The sequence below is a fragment of the Chiloscyllium punctatum genome, chromosome 39, assembly GCF_047496795.1.
Source record: "Chiloscyllium punctatum isolate Juve2018m chromosome 39, sChiPun1.3, whole genome shotgun sequence".
Classification (NCBI taxonomy): Eukaryota; Metazoa; Chordata; class Chondrichthyes; order Orectolobiformes; family Hemiscylliidae; genus Chiloscyllium; species Chiloscyllium punctatum.
This window is the reverse complement of record NC_092777.1, coordinates 56,012,824-56,035,889: the sequence shown is the minus strand read 5'-3', so window position 1 is coordinate 56,035,889 and position 23,066 is coordinate 56,012,824. Positions and strand designations below refer to the sequence as shown.

Below are 23,066 nucleotides of genomic sequence, written 5' to 3'. Positions count from 1 at the left end.
AACCAGGTGTTTCTTGGTGAGGTGAACATCAACTTGAATTGCTGCCAGGTGGTGGTGAAAGAGTTAAAAGCAGAAGCCAACATTCAGGAACAGATGCGATTCCTGGAGGAAGCCCAGCCTCACAGGTCAGTTTCACAAGTCAGTTCCCTTACACACTCACACACACATAGACACACACAGACCCAACCACACACACTCACACACACAGACACACACACACATAGACACATACACATAGACACATACACACACAAATAGACACACATAGACATACATACACACACATAGACACATACACACACACATAGACACACACACAAACCCATCCACCCACGCACACACAGACACACACACACACATAGACACACACACACATAGACACATACATACACACACATAGACAGATACACACACACACTCTCTCACACGCAAATACGCACACACAAACACACAACCACACACACACATAGACACATACACACACATAGACACACACATGCACATACACAGACACATAGACACACACACACACATAGGCACATACACACACATAGACACACACACACACATAGGCACATACACCCACAAACATAGACACATACACACACACACATACACCCACACACACATAGACACATAGACACACAACCACACACACAGACGTATACACACACACAGACACACGCGCTCATGGACACATACACACACACAACCACACACACAGAGACACATACACACACATACATATGCATACACACACACATATACACACACATAGACACACACAGACACAATCACACACACTCACACACACACATAGACACACACACACATAGACACATACACACACACATAGACACATACACACACACATAGACACATACATACACACACAACTACACACACTCATGCACACACATAGACACACACACATACATAGACACATATACACACACACCTACCCCCCCACACACACACATAGACACACACACACACACACACACACACACACTGCAGAGCCCACTGGCTGATCCTTTCATGGCCTACCACTCCACAGAGAAGTCAAAGAGTGTGGTGCTGGAAAAGCACAGCAGGTCAGGCAGCATCCAAGGAGCAGGAGAATCGATGTTTTGAGCATAAACATTTTGTCAGGAAAGCGGGGTGGGGGGGGAGCATACCCAAGGGGCTGAGAGATAAATGGGAAGGGGGTGAGGCGGGGGAGGAAGGTGACTGGGAATGCAATGGGCAGATGCAGGTGGGGGTGATGGTGATAGGTTGGAGAGGAGGGTGGAGTGGAGAGGTGGGAAGGGAGATGGACAAGTAGGACAGGTCAGGAGGGCAGTGCTGAGTTGGAGGGTTGGATCTGGGATAAGGCGGGGGCAGGGGAAAAGAGGAAACCACTCCACAGGCCGCAGCTGTTTCTCTAAGTATAAGGGATGCATTTGATCGTAATACCAGCTATTCCGAGGGCTCTTGACTGGGTGGATGTGGAGAGGACATTTCCTCTTGTGGGATAATCTAGAATTATGGGTGGGGGAGGGGGTTTGGTGGGGAGGGGGATGCTGTCGCTATTTAAAAATCAGGGTCACCCATTTAAAACAGAGATTAGGCAAAAGTGTTTTCTCCCAGAGGGGCGTGAGACTTTGAAACTCTTCCTGTAAAGGTGGCAAAAGAGAAGTCAAGGAAGTTTTTAAGTAGATACATTCTTGTTAAGCAAGGGGTACATAGAAGTGCACATTTGGAGGTCAAAAATAAGACCAACCGTAATTTTATTGAATACTGGAGCAGGTTCAAGGGGCTCAAAGGATTACTCCTGCTCAGTATCAAGGTTTGAATACATGTACGATTGGATTCAAGAACAGCTTCTTCCCCACTGTTGTCAGCCTTTTAAACAGACCTCTCAAATGTTAATTTTGACCTTTCTGTCTGCATCGTCTCTGTAACACTGTATTCTGCACTCTGTTCTGGTACCGATGCACTTTGTATGGTTAAGAGTGTGGCGCTGGAAAAGCACAGCCGGTCAGGCAACATCAGTGGAGTAGGAGAATCGACATAAGCCCTTCATCAGGAATGAGGCTTGTAGGCTGGGGGGGAGGGGTGGGGGGAGAGGTGGGGGGAGGGGGGTGGTGGGGTGACTGAGAAACAAATGGGAGAGGAGTAGGGATGGGTGGGAAGGTAGCTGAGAATGCAATTTGCCTTATGCAGCACAAAACAACACTTTTCACTGTATCTCAGTGCATCTGACAACAATAAATCAGTCAATCGATCAAGTTTAATCTGAGTGTTTGTATGAGAAGGAGCCATTTATATGAACTGTTAGCATGAGAGGGGTATTGCCTGGCTCTTTGGCTGTCCTGTGCATCGTGTGTAATCCAGTCCACTCTTCATCCAGTCCTGCCCCGACGTTTATATCCATTTTTTTTCAGCAGTCGTTGGTGTGACTCGGAGTTGAGATATTCCATTCCTCAGGGCACCAGATCTGATTGTATTATCCCCAGATCAGGCCTGGATGTATCCCAGCTATACTCGGCACAGACTCAGATAGAAGCTGGAATCTTCCCAGCCCCGACAACTCAACTCAATAGCTGGCTGTTGTCCCAGCTCCTACTCACTTCTTCATCAGTAATTTGCTTTATCCTCTTTCGTGGTGGTCTCTAACTAAATGCATTGATCATAGAGTAATCAAGGCCTGATTGGTCTGGTAATGCTTTCCCAAATATTTCAAACGACCACCTTAACTGTAAAATACTTCAGTTTGTCTTTCCTGCTTTGAGAGAGAGAGAGAGAGGGGAAGCTGCTTTGGAAAGAGCACAGTTTCCAGTCTGTGTCATCACCGGGTGATGCTTCCCCAGTGGCTCCTGTGTCAGCTGTTACTTTCTCCTCTTGTCCCCTTCCTAGTTCCCTCATGTGGTGAGGATCCACTGAAACTGTCGTTCTTCAGAGAGTCATAGAGATGTACAGCATGGAAACAGACCCTTCGGTCCAACCTGTCCACGTTGACCAGATATCCCAACCCAATCGAGTCCCACCTGCCAGCACCCAACCCATATCTCTCCAAACTCTTCCTATTTATATACCCATCCAAATGCTTTTTAAATGTTGCAATTGTACCAGCCTCCACCACATCCTCTAGCAGCTCATTCCATACACGCACCACCCTTTGAGTGAAAAAGTTGCCCCTTAGGTCCCTTTTATATCTTTCTCCTCTCACCCTAAACCTGTGCCCTCTAGTTCTGGACTCCCCCACCCCAGGGAAAAGACTTTGTCTATTTATCCTATCCGTGCCCCTCATGATTTTGTAAACTTAATAGTCAGGACTGTAAAGGAGCTGTTAGAGGAATGGTCTGATGGAGATGTTGAAAGGTCAGTGGGTAGATAGAGACCAGTGATGCCTTCTGGTGAGAGAGTCCACAACAAAGAAGCAAATCCACTCTGTTAGAGAGGGAATGGCAGGAAGCTTTCTGCTATTCTTGGGGAAATCTGGGATCATCTTCCCACAAGGTGGCAAGTGAGGCTGAGGATCGATGAAAAATAATACAACTGTCGACAGTTTTGATGGAGGAGGTTGTTAAAGGATAGGGAATCAAGGTTACAGATCAGCCATGATTTAATTGAATGGTGGGATAGGCTCAATAAGCTGAGTGGAGATGGAGCACTGACGTTGGATTTATTGCTGGGAGAGGCTAGCCCTGTCCTTGCTTATTGTCACTCCCTGGGCAATCAGAGACTCAGCAGCAATCAGTATCAGGAATGGCCAACTCTTATCTTGCTCCTTAATCCCGGGGTCTTCAGGTCATAGGGTTGCATGAGCCAATTCAGCATGGAATGAAATTACTGAACCTGGGAGCCAGCTCTATCTGTGCAGCTTACGAGAAGAGCATGGTTTAACTGATTGACAGAACAGCATCATAGCTTCTCCCTACCTCCCTAAACATAAAACTCAGGCACACCCCAGATAACACCCACTGCACCACCAAATGGGGTTGTGTCAACCCATTTTGGATTCGTGAGGCCAGAGGATATGGTCAATAATAATTCAGCTGCAGAAGTGGTTTAGTTCACCTCAGAGTAGGACATCATGCCTGAGTATACTGGGCAGGCAGAAGGGCTGCCCTCTTGTTCCTTGCCACCTTCCATTGGGAATACCCTCCGCATGTCATGTGAGACTATCTCCATGTGAAATAGGACAGATCTAGCAACTCAAAACCCGGCATCCACAAGGCGCTGTGCACTATCGGCAGCAGCAGAATCTGTAACCTCATGGCCTGGCAGATCCCCCACTCACCCATTACCATCAGGCCGGGGGATCAACCCTGGTTCAATGGAGAGTACAGAGGGTATGGCCGGAGCAGCACCAAGCACAGCCGGATGTCAGCCCGATGAAGTTACAACACAGGACTATTTGCAAGTCAGACAGCAGAAGCAGCATACAGGGCTAAGCAATTCCCAACCAATCCGAGCTCTGCAGACCTGCCACATCTAACAGTGGATGGTGGTTCAGTAATGGTTCAGTAATGGTGAGCATAAAGCTATTATTGATTGGTGTCGAAGCTTTCAGGTTCACCGATGCCTTTTCCATGGGGATATCTGCCCTCCCTATCTCCTCTGGACCTGTCTTTGTAATGTGTGGCTTTCAGGTTTATTCCCAAAGGCAGGTCACCACATTGCTGTGGATCTGGAGTCACATGTAATCCTGAGCAGGGCAGGCAGGGTAGATCTCCTCCTGCAAAGGGCAGCAGTAAACCAGATGGGCTTCTACACCAATCAGCAATAACTTTGTGGTCTCCATTACTGAGACTGGCTTTCATTTTCAGATTTTATTGGCTGTCCAGTTGTGTTATATTCCACCGGTAGTTGAAGTGGGGTTTGAACTCCTGGTCAGAGCATTACTGCAGGTCTCTGCATTACAATTGCAGTGAGATTGTTACGATTCCACTATCTCAGGGTAGTATCCATGGTCTAACCATCTTCAGTTGCTTCATCAAAGACCTACCCTCCATCAGAAGGGCAGAAAGGGGTATGTTCGCCAATGAGTCCACAATGCTCAGCCACTCCTCAGATACTGAAGCAGTCCATATCCAAATGCAACAAGATCTGGAAAATATCCAGGCTTAGGCTGACAAGTGACAAGTAACATCCATGTCACACAAATGCCAGGCTGTGACCATTTCCAATAAGAGACAATCTAACCACCGCCCCTTGACATTCAATGGTGTTACTGAGTTCCACCCCCCGCTTCCACCCCCCACCGTTGTCACAGTCTGGAGATTACCATTACTCAGAAACTGAAGTGGGCTAGTTTATATACGTTGTGGAGTATACAAAAGTAGTTAAACTATAATGATCTGCTCTGAATTCTGCAGTAACACACTTCCTGTCTCCACAAAGGTGATCTATAAGGCACAAGTCAGGACTGTAATGGAGTACTCCCCACTTGCCTAGATAGGTGCAGCTCCAACAACACTCCTGAAAGTTGACACCATCCAGGACAAAGCAGCTCACTCAATTGATACCATATCCTTCACCTACAACGTCAATTCCCTTCACTATAAGGCCATAGTAGCAGCAGTGTGTCCCGTCTATAGGATGAACTGCAGCAGTTCACTCAGGTTCCATCAACAGCATCTTCCAAATCTGTGACTTCTGCCACCTAGATGGAAAACAAAAATCAAACATAACAGCAGCAATAATAAACGCTAAAGAGAGGCAAACAAAAATAAAAGGAACATAGCAGAGCAATGTTAAATTGGCCCAGTTTAGAAACAGGGTGAATGTGAACAAAAAATGGAAAACGCTGCAAGTATTCAGCTCCCATGGCTCCTTCAACAGCACCTTCCACATCCGTGACTTGTACCACTGAGAAGGGCGGGGTCAGGAAATACACGGGAACACCACCTGCAAGTTCCCCTTCAAGCCCCACCACATCCTGACTTGGCTCTTCCTTCAGTGTTGCTGGGACAAAATCCTGGAATTCCTTTCATAATGACATTGTGGGAATACTGACATCCCCAAGGACTATTATTGTTCAGGAACTAACTTACCACCATCTTCTCCAGGGCAATCAGTGATGGGCAGTACATGTTGGCCCAGGCAGTGATGCCTACATACTGTGTCTGAACAGACAGAAAGGAGATGATCATATTGAGCCGATATAAATTGCTGATTGGGACTCAGTTGGAGTATTCAGTCCAGGGAGCCATATTTTGGGAATGAAGTCAGGGCGTCAGAGAGTGTGGAATAGATATTTACAAGAGAATGCGACTGAGGATGAGTGACTTCATTGGTTAGGAGAAACTGCAAAACCTTGAGTTATTCTCCCTGAAGCAGAGAAGGTTAAGGGAGGAGCGGGGGAATTGGTTAGAAATGTTCTTTATCACAAAGATGTTTTGATGAAGAGACAGGAAGTGTTCCCAATGGCTGGAAGGACAGTGAGTAGAGGACAGACTAGAAGTTATGGACAGAGATCTGAGGGAACACATGAGGCAAGAGGAAACATTTTCACGCTGTGATTTGTGATGGTTTGGAATCTACTGGCTAGAAGAATGACAGAAGCAGATTAAATCGTAACATTCAGAAGATAATTGGATAAGTACATAAAGGAAAGAGTTCTTTATAATCATCCTGAGTGGGTAATGGGTAAAGTCTTAGAAAGCAAGCTCATTGGATTGCTCTAAGAAAAAAGCTAGCATAGATGCAGTGGACTGAATGGCCTTCTTGTGTACTGTATGATTCAGGGTTGCATTACAAAGCAGCTCAGGCCACTGTCCAATTAAAGCAGCTCCACAATCTGCACATGTAACGTCACATGGCACCATCTTCACTACCATGGACACATCAGGATTGTTTCACATTGCAGTTGGTTGGAGCTGCCTGTGACTCACAGTCAGGAGAATGTGATCTGCTGCTTTTGAACTAGAGGAGCTGATGAATTCACAAGGTATATCCTCAGGATTAATGAAGAAGTGGGCAGCAGAGTGAACAGAGCAGCGTTGTGAGAGGAAAGGGACAAAAACACAATAAACAGTTGAGAGAATCAAACACACCAGCAGCAATAATACATATTCAATAGAAGTGAACGATATAAAGGAACAAGTAACAGAGAAATGTTCAAACAATCTGGTTTATAGACGGGTGAACGTGCACAACAAGTGGAAAATGCTGTAAATATCCTGCCAAATCTCTCTGGATCTGTGAAGAGGAAAGAAGTTAAGGTCACTCTTGGAGGTCAACAATCAGACCTGAACCGCTGAGGACAGAGGAAGTCACTTTGTGAGATTGACCAAAATGGAAAGGCACAGGGGAGAGCCAGAGGGAGAGAGAGAGAGGGAGAGAGGGAGAATAAGTGAGAGAGAAAAGGGTGTTAGGAGCCAGGTACAAAATCAAGAATGTTTAAAAGAATAGAGTTTCCAAGAAATAAAGTACTAAGCTGTAAAGAGTGACATAGATGGCACCAAAAGATTTGCTTTCTCAAAGAATACAAAACAAATTGCTGAAATGACATCTGCATCATATTGACTGCACTTGATGCCAGATTAGCCCCATGGCATAGCATTGTTTTTACATGTTTAGTGCTGTCACTTTTAAAGACAATTGGTAAATGATTACTATTTAAGATACAGACCCTTTTTCAGAGAGAATAACCTAACTGTATTAAATTCCAGGTTAAAACAGTAGGTATTTTTGAAAGAAATGCTTTGGAAATATTGCTATGTAGAACTAAGACCGAATTTAGAACTGTCCATCTAACTTACTACTTTGGGTCATAGATGTTTTTATATTAGCATTCCTAATGCACTGCTCAAACACTGGGGTGACCTGTTAGCAGTCAGTGCTGCACTGTATCAGTCAATATCCCTCTCAACTTGAGCTCTAGGGAGCAGTGCAGGTCAAAGACATTGGTGAATGCTGGAAAAGAAAAAGGTTGCATTTGCATAGGATGTCCCAAAAATGTTTTATGCGGAGAGTTTAGCAAATTTCAATTTGCTTTGGAAAGAGCAGCTAATACACAAAAGTAGTTAAACTATGATGATTTGGAGACGATGGTATTGTACAATGTTAAAAATAACACAACACCAGGTTATAGTCAACAGGTTTATTTGGAAGCACTGCTCCTTCATCAGGTGATTGTGGAGAATAAGGTTGTAAGACATAGAATTTATAGCAAAAGGCTACAGTGTGGTGTAACTGAAATTGTATATTGAAAAAGACCGGAATTGTTTGAGTGTAAGACCCAGAGTGTAAGAGACTTAAACAATCTGGGTCTTTTTCAATATATAGTTTCAGAATTAATTGTAAAAACAAGTTCACCCTTTAAGCTTATATGTGTGTGCACGTAGGAGAGACAGATCGTGTGTGCATGTGAGTGGAAAACAGCTAGGTTTCTGCCCATGGCATTTAATTGCAGAAGTGGAAAATATGGGTTCAAGATAAGGTCACTGAAGTAAGTAGGATTGATTTTATTGTGGAAAGGAATATAGGGAAGGAACTGTCAAACAAGATTATTTAAGAGATAGTTAAGTTTCTGATATCCACAGAGTATTCCTGGCTTTCATATTTTATAAATGATAGTGAGATGTGCATAAGATCGGAGGCTGATTAATTCATCATCAGGTAATTGCTACTAATTTTGAAACGCATCTGTCTGGATCTTTGTCCATATTCTTCACAAAGTTTTAAGTGTTTCAGGTATTACTGGAGAATTGCTGGATTCTTATTTTATGTTTAAGCCATTGTAACACAATCCAGTTTCTGATTAGCCATTGTAGCAATGGAAATGGACTAGAGGAGGCCATGTGTCTAATGAGTATGATGTCTCATCATGCATTCTTGGCTGAGAGCCCAGACATTCATTACTGTGTTGGAAGACCTGAACCCCTGTTTGATTGACAGCTCTAGCTCTGAGCTCTGCTGTCAGTTTTACAATTTTATTTACACAAGGCTAAGGTGTGTTAAGTGCTGGCAGTTGCTGCCATCGAATTGGAAAGGAATCTGGATGATTGGCAATTTTATTGGTTTTTAGTGAAAAGACTTTTTTTTAAAAGAAGTAGGAGTATTTAGTTAATGTTTTTGAAGCTTTCTTAACACATTCTATTGTTAGCATAGAGTTCCTTTGCTTCAAGTTGTGTTAGAATGGAAGTTCTGTAGTCTGACATGGAGGGACTATGGCGGATGGTTGGGGAGCATAGGCCTATGTAGGGCCTGAACAAGACCCTCAGAGCTAGGAGCAGGAGCTGACTATTCAGCCCCTCGAGCCCACTGTACCATTTGATGTAATCATGGTTGATCTCACTACAGCCTCAACTCCACTTTCCCGCCCAGTCCTCATACCAACCCGTTACTAATTGAAAACCTCTCTATCTCCTCCTTGAATGTACTCCAAGTCCCAACATTTACTGCACTCTGGGGAACTGAATTCTGCAAATTCATGAGCCTTTAGGAGAAGTAATTCCTCCTCATCTCTGCCAACCCTCAGCCTAAAACCATGGCCCCTCATTCCAGATTGCCCTTCAAGGGGATACATCTGCTCAATGTCTATTTTGTCACCTCCTCTAAATATCTTACATATCTCAATTGGATCTCCTCTCATTCCTCTAACCTCTCAAACTAAACTGCTCAGGCTCCTCATCAGACAAGCCTTTCATTACTGGAGTGAATCTAGTGAACCTAGAGGTGTCAAGGAGATGGATGAAGGAGAATATGATGGTATGGATGGGGCACAGGAAGCCTCCGGGTGGCTGTGATAGTGTATGAGATTAGGACTGGGGGACATTTCCTTTCTATTGTGATTGGGATAATGTTCCAAAGCACCAAAAGAACCTTTGGCTGCCTCTGACCATTTCCTAGGCTGACCAGCCTGACTGCCTCTGTCTTCTCCTCACATTCCCTCCCAGGTTGAGTGAACTGAGCTAGGGATTTTCCCAAGTTCCACATCCTGCTTTGAGGATGAAAGGCGAGGCCAATGTTTCAGAATTGGATCTTTCTAACAAAGGGTGTACAACCGAAACAATAACTGTGATTCTCTCCACAGATGCTGAAGGACTGGCAAAGTATGTCCAGCATTTTTGATTCAGATATGCCTCATCAGCGGTATTTGTACTTTAATATTTCCTCAGTTTTCTGGGGTCCCCAGACAGATGTAAGCAGCTCCATTTTATGCCATTCAGGTGCATCTTTCTTTAAGTACGGAGCTAAGAAATGCAACAGAGGGAGGACACAAAGAGACTGTGGAGAAAAATCATGCTGTTTCTTCCAGTGTTTTCTATCGTGCTTCATTATCCATCACTTGTTCACCCAAAACCTTTTGTTGAATTTCACGCACGTTCCTTAAGCAGGTTGATCATTAAAGTGGTTATAACATCAATCTTCATTTTCCGATTCTTTATTACAATCACAGTATTGAGCAACTCAAACAAATTGAGTGGGAATTCAGTGTCTGAAAGCCATGGAAGACTTAGTGTCCAAAGCGTTAACCACTGACTTAACACTGGACTAATCGATTCGCTGACGTTTCACAGCCATGTTTTCTTTTCGCAGAAGCCTCCAGCATCCCAATCTGCTTCAGTGCCTAGCTCAGTTTACAGAGGTGACACCTTATCTCCTTGTCATGGAGTTCTGTCAGCTGGTGAGTACAGACATGTTCTGGTCATTCGATAGCAGGGAGGACTTCACCCTAACCTCATCATCCTACTCCATCATGCAACTTGAGAGCTTATGAGGGGTTTGGCAGCAGTGGATGACCGACCTCTCAGCATCACCACATGCACTGGCTGTTTGACATGAGCCACATGGAGGTGGACCATTACTACGGCTTCCTCCTCCAATTGTTTTAGAATCCACACGTAGACCTCCCAAACCATTGCTCATTGACAGTCAGGAACACAAGAGGGTTTGTTAAACAACAGAAACAAGGGTCACTATCGCCCACCAAATCTCTCCAAATTTCAGCCACAATCTCAGGGGACCTTTTCCCTGAAGGCATCCCACTTCAGCTGATTTCATAATGCTGTATCATGTGATCAAACTGTGAACAGAAATTGTGACAATTGGGAAGTGTCCCAGACATAAGATTTTCGCATGTATTGCAGCTATTAAAAAGTCCTACTTTCCTCCAATCATTTCTCTTACACACCAGTAGTTATTCTAACAACTTCTGGATCGCAGGTGCTCCTCTGGGCTGATAATCATTCTCATTGGGCTTTGTTGGTGTATAAGATCAAAGGTCAATGGCAAAAATCAATTTGTGCTCAAGAAAGGAAACGCTGTCATAATGTCCAGGTTTTCCTGGGCTCCATCTACCTTAGATAAGGAGGCAATCGGCAGCTAATTGTCAGTTCATTCACTGTTAGAAAGATTTTCAGATTGGTAATGAGACCTTGCATGGTTACCTCCCTGACCCATCACTCCAACATGGGATTAGACTTGGGTTGCTACACTCATGGCTTAATGGAAACATTACTTCTAATACTGTGCCAATCTCCAGCACAAATCTGTTGACTAAGCAGAACAGTGATTGGTCTCCAAACCTTGGTGTCTTCAGAATAACTGGTGTTGTAGACCATAGAGATGGAAGCCAGCTCAGCAACTGGGCTGTCAACATTTTCCAAAAGGATGGTATGCCTGTTGTTCCTAGGGGGCTCCCTATATCCTGCTGCCCATCAGTCTCCCTGTCCATTCCGCACCATTGGAAATGGATAGCTACAGGGATCCTTCGAAACGTCCCAAAAGGCTTAAAGCCAGCAAGAAACTCCGTGGAGAAGCATTGGTCTTACTTTTGGCTAAAAGAAACAAGAAAATTGATGGGTGGCATGGTGGCTCAGTGGTTTGCACTGCTGCCTCACAGCGCCAGGGACCTAGTTTTGATTCCAGCCTCAGACAGCCTGCCTGTGTGGAGTTTGCACATTCTCCCCATATCTGTGTGGGTTTCCTCCGGGTGCTCCAGTTTTCTCCCACAGTCCACAGGTTAGGTGAATTGGCTATGCTAAATTGCCCATAGTGTTCAGGGATGTGTAGGATAGGTGCATTAGTCAAAGGTAAATTTAAGGGAATAGGTTTGGGTGGGAGACTCTTCGGAGGGTGGGTGTGGACTTGTTGCGCCATTTGACCTGTTTCTACATTATAGGGATTCTATGAAAGTGCGCAGTTAGCAGGGAGATTTATTCCTTTTCACCACCTGCTTTCAGGAGACAAAAATTACTTTAAAGGTGAGATAACCTTTCTGTTTCCTTTTCACTCTTACTGCCCTTGCCCATAGTGTGCCATGGTGTAAGATGGTATTGCGTAGAAAAAGAAGGAGATGCTGATTTCACTGGGAGAACAAGAAGCGACTCTTCATACCTTACAGTGCTGTGTGTCCTGAGAACAGTACAGTGTAAGACTTGCTATAGCTTCTCCCAGTACCTCACTTTCAATGAGTCTCAGTGAGCGAAGGTGGCCTGTAATAGTTATGTTCTTGGGGGAACTGTTGGCGAAAGCACAGCATTGCTTTAAGTCGAGAGATCAGGCAAAGCCTGGGGACTGTACAGCAAGCAGCTATCATTGCAGTTCAACAGTGTTTCCAGAGAGCACTTTTGAGGTTCAGAGAGGATAGGCAAAAATGTTAACGTCTTCTGATTAAAGCTTCCTTACTTTGCGATAAGAGTCAGCGTTTGTTTGTCAAGGGACACCTTCATCGCACTGCATTCTGACCTGCACAATCTGAACATGTTGGCCTGGTGAATAATCAATGCCATTACAATAATCTGGACTGAGGAAATGCTGTTAGCCTTGCTCTGTGCTTATATTTTAAGGTTCGACAGGTTTTATTTTCTGCTTTTAGTAATCTTCAGTGGAGTAAGCACACTTTAGGTTTCTGAAGAAAGAAGCTTCGTGAATATGATGAATTTTTCCCATTTCCATTTAATTATGACACTGAATTGAACTCCCCATAAAAGAAATATCGAGCATCATCGTTTGCTGTGCCACATGAGCTTGCATTCTGACAATTGGATTTTTAAGCTAAGGTTTTTAAAACAAATACCGGGACATTTGGAATGCACGGAGCATTTTCCCATTGATTCCCCCAGAGGGGAATAAAAGCTGAATTTGGTGGGAAAGCACAACAGAGTCAGAGGTTCATGTTTCGGAGTGGGATCTCTGATCGGATCAGTCCTGATCGAATCTCCCATTGTGAACACTGATGTGTCTTTTCTTCTTACAGATACTGAGCAACATGCTTTGCCATTCCAGTATTTGCAATTTGTTCTTTTAATCTGAACCAAAGGAACAGCTTCTATACAGGTCGACTGCTTCAGTACTTATTTAGCTTGTGGTTAAGTATTGGCGAGAAACTAACCAGTGTGAATTGTTACAACCTATTGGGTTTGCCAGGTTGACCGTTCCTCAGTCCTAACATGTCGATTGAACAGGTTGACTGCCTCCAGTAAATTTGTTTGATAGCCTGACAGCTTGCTGAATCAATATAGTTCACTCAGGCCTTGATTACACTGAGTATCCTTCTCTCCCTCCCTTTGGCTTGACTAAATGTTGTACAGCAGAACCTGCGGAATTTCACTGTTGTCCATTCCTGACCAAATGGTGACAGGAAAACCGACACATTTGGTCTCAGTCACACTGACTGTGTCAGTGAGTGGTTAGGGCCTGGGATACAATACCTGAACATGTGGTGGACAAACAGGAGGCTGAGAAAACACAGCAAGCCAGGAGGTGCAAAAGTCAACGTTTCAGGTATAACCCTTCTTCAGGACTGGGGGGGTGGGTAGGACAAGCTGCAGATAATGGAGGTGGCGGGGCGGTGGGGGGGGAGGGTGGGTCAGGGTGGTGAGGTGGGGATAGATGAAAACAGGCACCGGGTACGACCTGGTTGGTCAATGGGAGGATTGAATCCGGTTGGTGGCAGGGAGCAGTGGAAGGGAGGGAGAGGGGCTGGGAAGGGAGTCAGGAAGGGAGGTTATTTGAAATTGGAGAACTCAATGTTGACTCCTTCGGGCTGTAGGCTGCCCAGGTGGAAGATGAGGTGTTGTTCCTCCAATTTGCAGTGTGGTACGTTGTGGCAATGGAAGGCCGTCCTTGGCCTCCACCCTTCCACTGCTCCCTGTCACCAACCAGATTCATTCCTCCCATTGACCAATCAGGTCATGCCTTCTACCTGTCTTCACCTATCCCCACTTCACCACCCTGTCCCTACCACCCCCTTTATCTGCAGCACCCCCTCCATACCCACCCCCAGTCCTGAAGAAATTTCGACTTCACCACCTCCTGATGCTGCCTGACTTGCTGTGTTCTTCCAGCCTCCTGCCTATCTACTTTGGATTACAGCATCTGTAGGTTTTTTTTTGTCTCTGAAAGTGTGGTGGAGGCAGGTTCAAATGAGACACTCAAGAGGGTAATGGATGCTTATTTGGGTAGAAGCAATGATCAGGATTATGGGGGAAAGGCAGAAGTTTGACACTGAGTCATATTGCTCTTTTGGAAAGCCAGTGCAGACACTATGGGCTGAATGGCCTCCTTTTGCACTGTAACAATTCCCTGATGGTTTAAATTGCGCACACCATGACCATTAGGATGAAGATGTCAAGCTAGATGTCCTGTGCCTCCTGGTGGTTAGACCTTGTCATTACAGATCCAAATAAAATAATATTTTTTGGTGTGTTCAGCACAAAGACATAAAGTGCCAAAAACCTTTAGTTAAATAGAAAGAGGAACTGAAGGCCAAATAAAATTATGCAAAAATTGATTTATAAAATGTGAGTGAAAACTGTAATTGTAATTAATGTTTTGAGTTTTCCTGAACTCAAATATGAATTGCTTTAAAGATATAAACTTATATTTAAAGCTATACTTTTGGTGTTGGGTGTTAGAAGTCTTGCTTGGCTGAAGGGATGCTAAATTGCCCATGCTACAGTCATTTCTATCCATTATAGCTCAGATTAATCTTACGTTAGGTATATTACATGCAGTTTGCTTTCATTGCTTTTTGTTATAGTTTAGATATTCAGTTTACGTCCAGCCTTTAACCTGCACCAAAGAATACCCAAAATATCAGCAAGATTAAAAATGTATTTATTTTATCAACTTTAAAAAATGCATTGGCATCCCAAGGCGTTTTATAACCAGTTAAGTAATTGAATTGTGAAGTGAAGAAACCCTGGTTCTGGTTATATACAGCAAGTTCCCTTCATCAGCAATGAGACAAAGAACCAGATTCCTTCTCTTTTCAGTGAATTGAGAAGGTAAACATTAACTTAGAAACGTCCCTCATCTTCTCTAAATGGTGCCATGTAAACTCCAACATTCATCCAAAGGTGCTTCAGCTTGAAGATTCCCACAGCAATCAACATCCCTTGACCACGTAGCACTGCAGGAAGACTGCGCTGCTGTGTTAGCTGAGATTCGAGGTTTTCGTTCCTAAATTGGGACTTGAACCCACAACCATCTGACTGAGAATGCCACCCTCCAGGCAACACTGACACGCAGTCTATCTTCTGTAGTTACACTGGCACCACTCCCCACCTCTTCCTCCGATACATTGATGACTGCATTGATGCCACCTCATGCTCCCGTGAGGAGGTTGAACAGTTCATCAGCTGCACCAACACATTCCGCCCGGACCTTAAATTCACCTGGACCATCTCTGACACCTCCCTTCCCTTCCTGGACCTCTCCATCTCCATCAACGGTGACCGACTCAACACTGACATTTTCTACAAACTCACCAACTCCCACAGCTATCTGGATTACACCTCCTCCACCCTCCCTCCTGTAAAAATACTATCCCTTATTCCCAATTCCTCTGCCTCTGCCGCATCTGCTTCCAGGAGGACCAGTTCCACCATAGAACACACCAGATGGCCTCCTTCTTTAAAGACTGCGATTTCCCCTCTCACGTGGTTGATGATGCCCTCCAGCGCACCTCGTCCACATCCCGCACCTCTGTCTTCGAACCCCACCCCTCCAACTGCAACAAGGACAGAACCACCCCCGGTCCTCCACTCCACCAACCTCCATATACATCGCATCATCCTCTGCCATTTCTGCTACCTACAAACGAACTCCACCACCAGAGATATATTTCTCTCCCTACCCCTATCCGCTTTCCGTAAAGACCGTTCCCTCCATGCCTCCTCGTCAGGGCCATGCCCCCTGATAGCTCACCCCCCCATCCTGGCACTTTCCCCTGCAACCGCAGGAATTGCAAACCCTGCGCCCACACCTCCTCCCTCACCTCCATCCAAGGCCCCAAAGGAGCCTTCCACATCCATCAAAGTTTTACCTGCACTTCCACACATCATTTACTGTATCTGTTGCTCCCGATGCGGTCTCCTGTATATTGGGGAGACAGGATGCCTACCCACAGAGCACTTCAGAGAACATCTCCGGGACAACCGCACCAATCAACCCCACCGCCCCATGGCTGAAACACTTCAACTCCCCCTCCCACTGCCAAGGGCATGCACATCCCCATTCCCTTACCACCCGATGCCTGGAGGAAGAACGCCTCATCTTCCGCCTCGGGACCTTCCAACCCCAGGGCATCAATGTGGATTTCACCAGTTTCCTCATTTCCGCACCCCCTACTTTATCCCAGTTCCAACCTTCCAGCACAGCGCCGCCCTCATGACATATTCTACCTGTCCATCTTCCTTCCCATCTATCCGCTCCAGCCTCTCCTATGACCTATCCCCATTACCCCCCACTTCCATCCACTGATCGCACTCTCAGCTACCTTCCCCCCCAGCCCCACCCCACTCCCATTTATCTCTCCACCCCCAAGGCTCCCAGCCTCATTCCTGATGAAAGGCTTTTGCCCGAAATGTCCATTCTCCTGGTCCTTGGATGCTGTGCTTTTCCAGCCCCACATTCTCACCTCTGGACCAAACATTCAGTCACAAGACATTCTTCAGTCATTGAAAGTAATAGCTTTGCTGCAAAAATTATGCATTCTGCAGTGTGCATAATTGCAAGAGATTCATTGGAGTGTTTCTCACTCCCTTTTCGAACCAAACTCTCCCCACATTTCTTTTCATGTCCCTCTTTCATGACTCATTGGTTAGCTCGTGCTTCTGAATCAGAGGGCTACACATTCAATGCTTTCTAGAGACGAAAACACCGAACACTGACACAGCAGTGCAGTACTGACGGAGTGTTGCACACCTGGAGGTGCCATCTTTCAGGTGGGACATTAAACAGAAGGAGCATCTTGCCCTCTTGGGTTGATTCCCATGGTGATCAAAGGCGAGCTGAGATGCTCTCCTCAGCATTCCATCCAAATTCCATCCCTGAATCAAAAGCACCAAACACAGGTAATCTGGTAATTCTCACATCGCTGTTTGTGGAAGCTTACAAATTGGCTGCTGCATTTCCTGTAATTGCAACTGTGACTGTCCTCCAGAAGCACTCTGGAGGTCGGCTGCAAATTTTGGGGACATCCTGAGGAAGTGAAAGGCACTAGAAGAATGCAAACCTCGTCCATTTCAGGATGCCGGTCTCATTACCAGTGTGACCTCATGTTGATTGGCACAGGTTCCTTTTGACTGGAGAATGTGGGAGCAGTGAAGTTGCCAGACGGCAGTAGGAAGAGTTATTGAATCAGGCCTCTGTCTCTACTTGCGGCTTGCATTTCCCAATATTCTTAGGAGGCGGCACATGGGTATTGACAGTTTCCTGCGTCCCTTTCTTTTCTCTACACTCTATGGGGTGCCCAAGCAGAGTGGCACATTGTGTTAGAGTCTTCTGATGACTGGTTGGTATGCCTGGACCTTGGGAGTATGGAGTCATAGAGATGGGAAACAGACCCTTCGGTCCAACTCATCCATACTCACCAGTTGTCCTAACCTAATCTAGTCCCATTTGCCAACCCATATTCATGTACCCATCCATTTGCCTTTCAAATGTTGTTATTGTACCAGCCTCCACCACTTCCTCTGGCAGCTCGTTCCGTACACAAGCCACTCTCTGCATGAAAAAGAGTTGCCCTTTAGGTCCCTTTTAAATCTTTCCCCTTTCACCCTAAACCTATGACCTCGAGTTCTGGACTCCCCCACCCCAGGGAAAAGACTTTGTCTATTTACCCTATCCATTCCCCTCATAATTTTATAAACCTCTATAAGGTCACCCCTCAGCCTCCGACGTTCCAGGGAAAACTGCCCCAGCCTGTGCAGCCTCTCCCAATAGCTCAAATCCTCCAAACCTGGCAACATCCTTGTAAATCTTTTCTGAACCCTTTCAAGTTTAAAGGAAGGTGCAAGAGAAGTATATGATTATTGTCAATCTTGCAGGGTGTTCACACAGCCTCCCCACTGTAAACCACTTTTCCCCCAATCTCAGTATTAACTGTGAAGCTTCAGGATAGCCATTAACTATTGCATAAGCTGCCGATGAAACATGAGGCATCAATATGTTCATATTTCTGATATCCACTGCTTATTTTCTACTGCTACAATACATCCAGCAAAGTAGATTATACTAAACATGTAGATTAATATTTGCTTTTTACTGCTCTGTTTTCAAGGGTGACTTAAAGGGTTATCTGAGGACGCATAATGCAGCTGATGAATTGGCCCCTGACCCTTCAACTCTACAGCGAATGGCTTGTGAGATTACATCAGGCCTACAGTATTTACATAAACATAATTACATACACAGGTAAGCCACTGTCTGTGCTCTGTAAGACTGCAAATATCCACCATCCTTCTGAAGTGTAAATTTAAATTGAATTGTAATGGCACTTTGAGAATTCATCTCTTTATTATTTAGCTCTTTAAGTTAATTTCTTGATTAAGGCTTGGGAAATTATATAGAAACCAGCAAGAATTCAGCACAGCATAGAACTTTAACCATCCAGGAGAGTAAGTTAGGATGTGTTAAGAGAGTAAATATTATGTAGATAGAATATTTTTAAAAACCTCTTCAGCATTAAGCAGCTGGTATTTCAGTGTAGCGGTTTACCTAGTCACTGTAACCGGAGCAGAGAATCAGAGTGAATAGCAGTGATGTTTCTGCTACTGTGGATACATTTCCTGGTGATATTTTCTGTTTCATTGCCGTAACATCAATAGGGATCACTCCGAGCCTAGCGCAGAGCTTCCTCAAATCTCCACTGGAAACTGAGTGCCTTTCTGAAACTCAGAACGCACAATATTATTGCGAATGGCTGGGCAAATTTGAATGATTTGAGTCATTTCAAAATGTCAAATCTCAATTACAAACTGAATATCCATCCTTTTCTGGTGCCAACATTTTAAAACTTTCTTTTGAAAACTTAGACGGATGCAAGGAAAGAAAACCCTTCGAACGGCTTTAAAAGATAGCCAGATGTATGAAGAAATAATCAACCATGATATAGGTGACTCAGCCTAATATCATCCTGTTGAAGTGACTGATCCTTGGACACACTGGAATTGATATGATAAAGACGTAGTTAAAAATCACACACACTGGGTCATAGTCCGACAGGTTTATTACCTGATGAAGGAGCAGTGCTCCGAAGGCTAGTGCTTCCAAGCAAATCTGTTGAACTATAACCTGGTGTTGTGTGATTTTTAACGTTGTCCACCTCAGTCCAACACCGGCACCTTCACATCATGATAAAGACAACAAAGGCTGGAGAAACTCAGCAGATGCAGTTGCCGAGCGAGAAACAAAGTCAGCATTTCTGATCAGATATGACCATTCTTCAGGAGCTCAGAGGAAGATCTTCAGACCAGACTCATGATAGTAACTGTGTTTCTCTCTGCTGCCAGACGGGCTGAGTTCCCGTAGCATTCTCTGAGCTTGTTTCAGATTCCCAGCATCTATATGACTTTCCTTTTATTGCTGTGATATCCCTACACTGTACAATAAGCTGGGTTAGGAGAAGTTAACGCTGATTTGCTAATTGAATCTAGGATAAAAGTTGATGATGATTTTCAAAGACTTATTCTCCTTCTTTTAGTTGGAGCCTAATGACTGCTTTTGTCTCCTTTTTGACAAGGTGCTTGTTCTCTATTCTTGTCTTTTTCCACTTTGTGCCTTCTGGTCACAGTAATACAGCTGGCAGTGACACCCTCTTGAGTTGGACGCCTATTTCATCTTCCCTGCCGCCTCCCCACAGCTTCCCCTGCCCCCCGATCCCCTCCCCTCACGCCCTGGAGACCATCGCTGCTGGTCATTCCCTGCAACAACATCCTGATGCTGACAGAGTGGACCTCGTGGCTCCAGCATCAGTGATTTTGTTGCGGAGGGTGATCACTCGCGGCCAACACTGGGTCGAAACAGCTTCGCCAGTCGGACAGCCAGCTGCCCAGCTCCGCGAGTGAATCTATCAACAGCTTCTGACTGTCCTGACCTCTTTCCATCTTTGGTCTGGCGTTTAGTCAATGGTGCTCAGGGATGACGCAGGAAGCAAAAGTGACTTTGCGATGGTTGTTCATCATGGATTGTTCTGACACAATGGCATCTTTTACAGGAGCATGGAAGCAGGAATTTATTGGGGGGGAATAGAGCAGTGCGATTGTCTGCTAACAAGCCAGACAAGAAGCTTAAAACATTCTTCTGTGCCGTAACCATCTGTTCTAATGTCTGTGTAACTCATGGTCATCCCACAATGTACTACATGGAAGCCATTTACTTCCACAACTGTCATATTCCCCTGCTCCGCACCACCTAGGCCAGAGCACAGCCAAGTGACATGAGGACATACCTTGCTTCCCATTACAAACAACTTGCAGGCTTTCCCATCAACAGGACTCTCCAAGTAAAAGAAAAACTGCCTCAGCTTGGAATGTTTACAAACAAATATTTACTTGGAAGTACAGAACTTGTGCATTTCTAAAAAGACCAGAACACGTGGTCAAAGATTTTCACCTTGCATTCATCAGGACAGAATCACAAGAATGCCAAATCTTAAATGGAGTAACAATTGATACTGCATGAGATGAAGATTCTGATTAGTTGGCAAGTGAACTCTGATTGGTGAAGACGTGTTGTGGTGAATTTGAATTGAAACAAAAGATTGGCAGTTAACTGTGTTTGATGCTTTGTATGTAAATGCTCTACCAATCAGAGGAGACTTGCCAACCAACCAGGTCTCTTCACATACAGTATAAATTGTTCCATTTGAGATTTAGTTCTGTCCTGATGAGTACAAGACAAAAAGCTTTGATAGCATATTTATTTGCTCAATATTAAAAACAATATAAAATTACTCCCCAATATTCCTGCAGGTTTATTTCCTGTTGTTAGAAACATCCCAGTTCAATGGTTGGCCAACCTGACCTCTGCTGCCAAGAGTGAAACCACTAAGGGTTGATATTGGGCTCCTCAGATACATGGCACAATTGCTTTAGCTCTGGATTGCTATCCATCCACTTCCTGCTGGATTTTCACCCCCTGAGTGCGGGAGCAGACCTGCATGAATAGCCCCCTAACCCACAATAGTGCCAGCCTACATGGGAGTGATGCCATGTTGGGAGTTGGATAAACTAATATTTCATGCTTTCGTGTAACAAATGGTCACCTATAGAATCATATCTTGGTAAGGCCTTCAGGAATCATGGTTGGAGAGTCATAAACCATACCACAAGGAAACAGACCCTTCAGTCCAACCAGTCCATGCTGACCATAATCCAAAACTAAATTAGTCTTACCTGTTCACACCTGGCCAATATCCCTCCAAGCATTTTTTACTCATGTACTTATCCAAATGTCTTTTAAATGTTGTAACTGTAACCACGTCCACCACTTAGTCTGGTAGTTCATTCCACACACGAACCACTCTCTGTGTAAAAAAAGAATTCCTCTCATGTCTTTTCCAAATCTTTCTGCTCTCACTTTAAAAATATGCCCCACTAGTTTTGAAAGCCCCACCTTAGGGCAAAGACACTTGCTCGTTACCTTATCTATGCCCCTCATGATTTTATAAACCTCTACAAGGTCAACCCTCAACCTCCTCCTCGCCAGTGAAAAGATTCCCAGCCTCTCCTTATATCTCAAATCCTCCATTCCTGGCAACATCCTGGAACATCATTTCTGAATCCTCTCCAGCTTGATAATGTCCTTCCTATAACAGGGTGACCAGAACTGGACACATTACTCCAGAAGAGGAGATGAGGAGAATTGGGTATAATTGACTAGCCTTGAAACTGTAGCTGTTTTGTCTGATATTATGCAGTATTAATTGTGGTTCTGCTTTGTTCAGTGACATGGCCCTGCGAAACTGCTTACTGTCTGCAGACCTGACTGTGAAAATAGGAGACTACGGACTTTCCCACAATAAATACAAGGTAAAAACATAAGGAGTGACGAATTGGTCATACGTTTGAACTGTGTCCCATATAGTCTTTGGCCATGCTTAATAATTGCTAAATGACATTGCATATTTCCATTTGGAAAATGTCAGAAGGTTGTAAGGTTATGTTTGGCTCTTGTTTCCTACTTTTTGAAACCTTATTCCCGGGATACAGGTATCACTGTCTGGACCAGCATTTATTGCCCAGCGGCCAGTTAAGAGATAACTGCATTGCTGTGGATCTGGAGTTACATGTAGGCCAGACTTAGTAAGGATATCACTTTTCTTCCCTAAAGAACATTAATGAATCAGGGTTTTTTCTTCCCCCCACAATCATTTCATGGTTATCATTAGATTCTTGATTCCAGGTTTTCACTGAATTCAAATTCAATCATCTGCCATGACAGAATTCGAACTCCAGACCCAAAACATTAACTGAGTCACTGGGTTAATAGTCTGGAGGTAATAACACCACTACAGCATTTCCTTGCCTTATGAATTCAATGAGAGCTCCGTTCTAAGAAGACATGAGCTTGTAAGGCAACACAAGGTCCGAGTCAGCAGCCAGAGCTTATCACATAGTTGGGAGCTCTGTGCAAACTGTACACTGTGCAAACTGTTTACTATACAAACTGTACACTGTGCAAACTGTTCACTATGAAAATTGCACACTGTGGAAACTGTTCACTATGCAAACTGTACACTGTGCAAACTGTTCACTATACAAACTGCACACTGTGCAAACTGTTCACTATGCAAACTGTACACTGTGCAAACTATTCACTATGAAAACTGCACACTGTGC

The 23,066-nt window shown here is 44.6% G+C and overlaps 1 protein-coding gene across 4 annotated transcripts in view; it reads left to right on the top strand.

Annotated features, from left to right (window-relative positions):
• The window catches only part of aatkb (apoptosis-associated tyrosine kinase b), a 404,882-nt gene that overhangs the window by 342,052 nt on the left and 39,764 nt on the right, over positions 1-23,066 (top strand). For all 4 annotated transcript variants that reach the window (XM_072558766.1, XM_072558767.1, XM_072558765.1 and 1 more), the window contains 4 exons: positions 7-125; positions 10,534-10,621; positions 18,506-18,639; positions 22,172-22,256. In XM_072558766.1, coding sequence (XP_072414867.1) covers positions 7-125; positions 10,534-10,621; positions 18,506-18,639; positions 22,172-22,256 — 426 coding nt within the window. The remainder of the gene's footprint in view (positions 1-6; positions 126-10,533; positions 10,622-18,505; positions 18,640-22,171; positions 22,257-23,066) is intronic.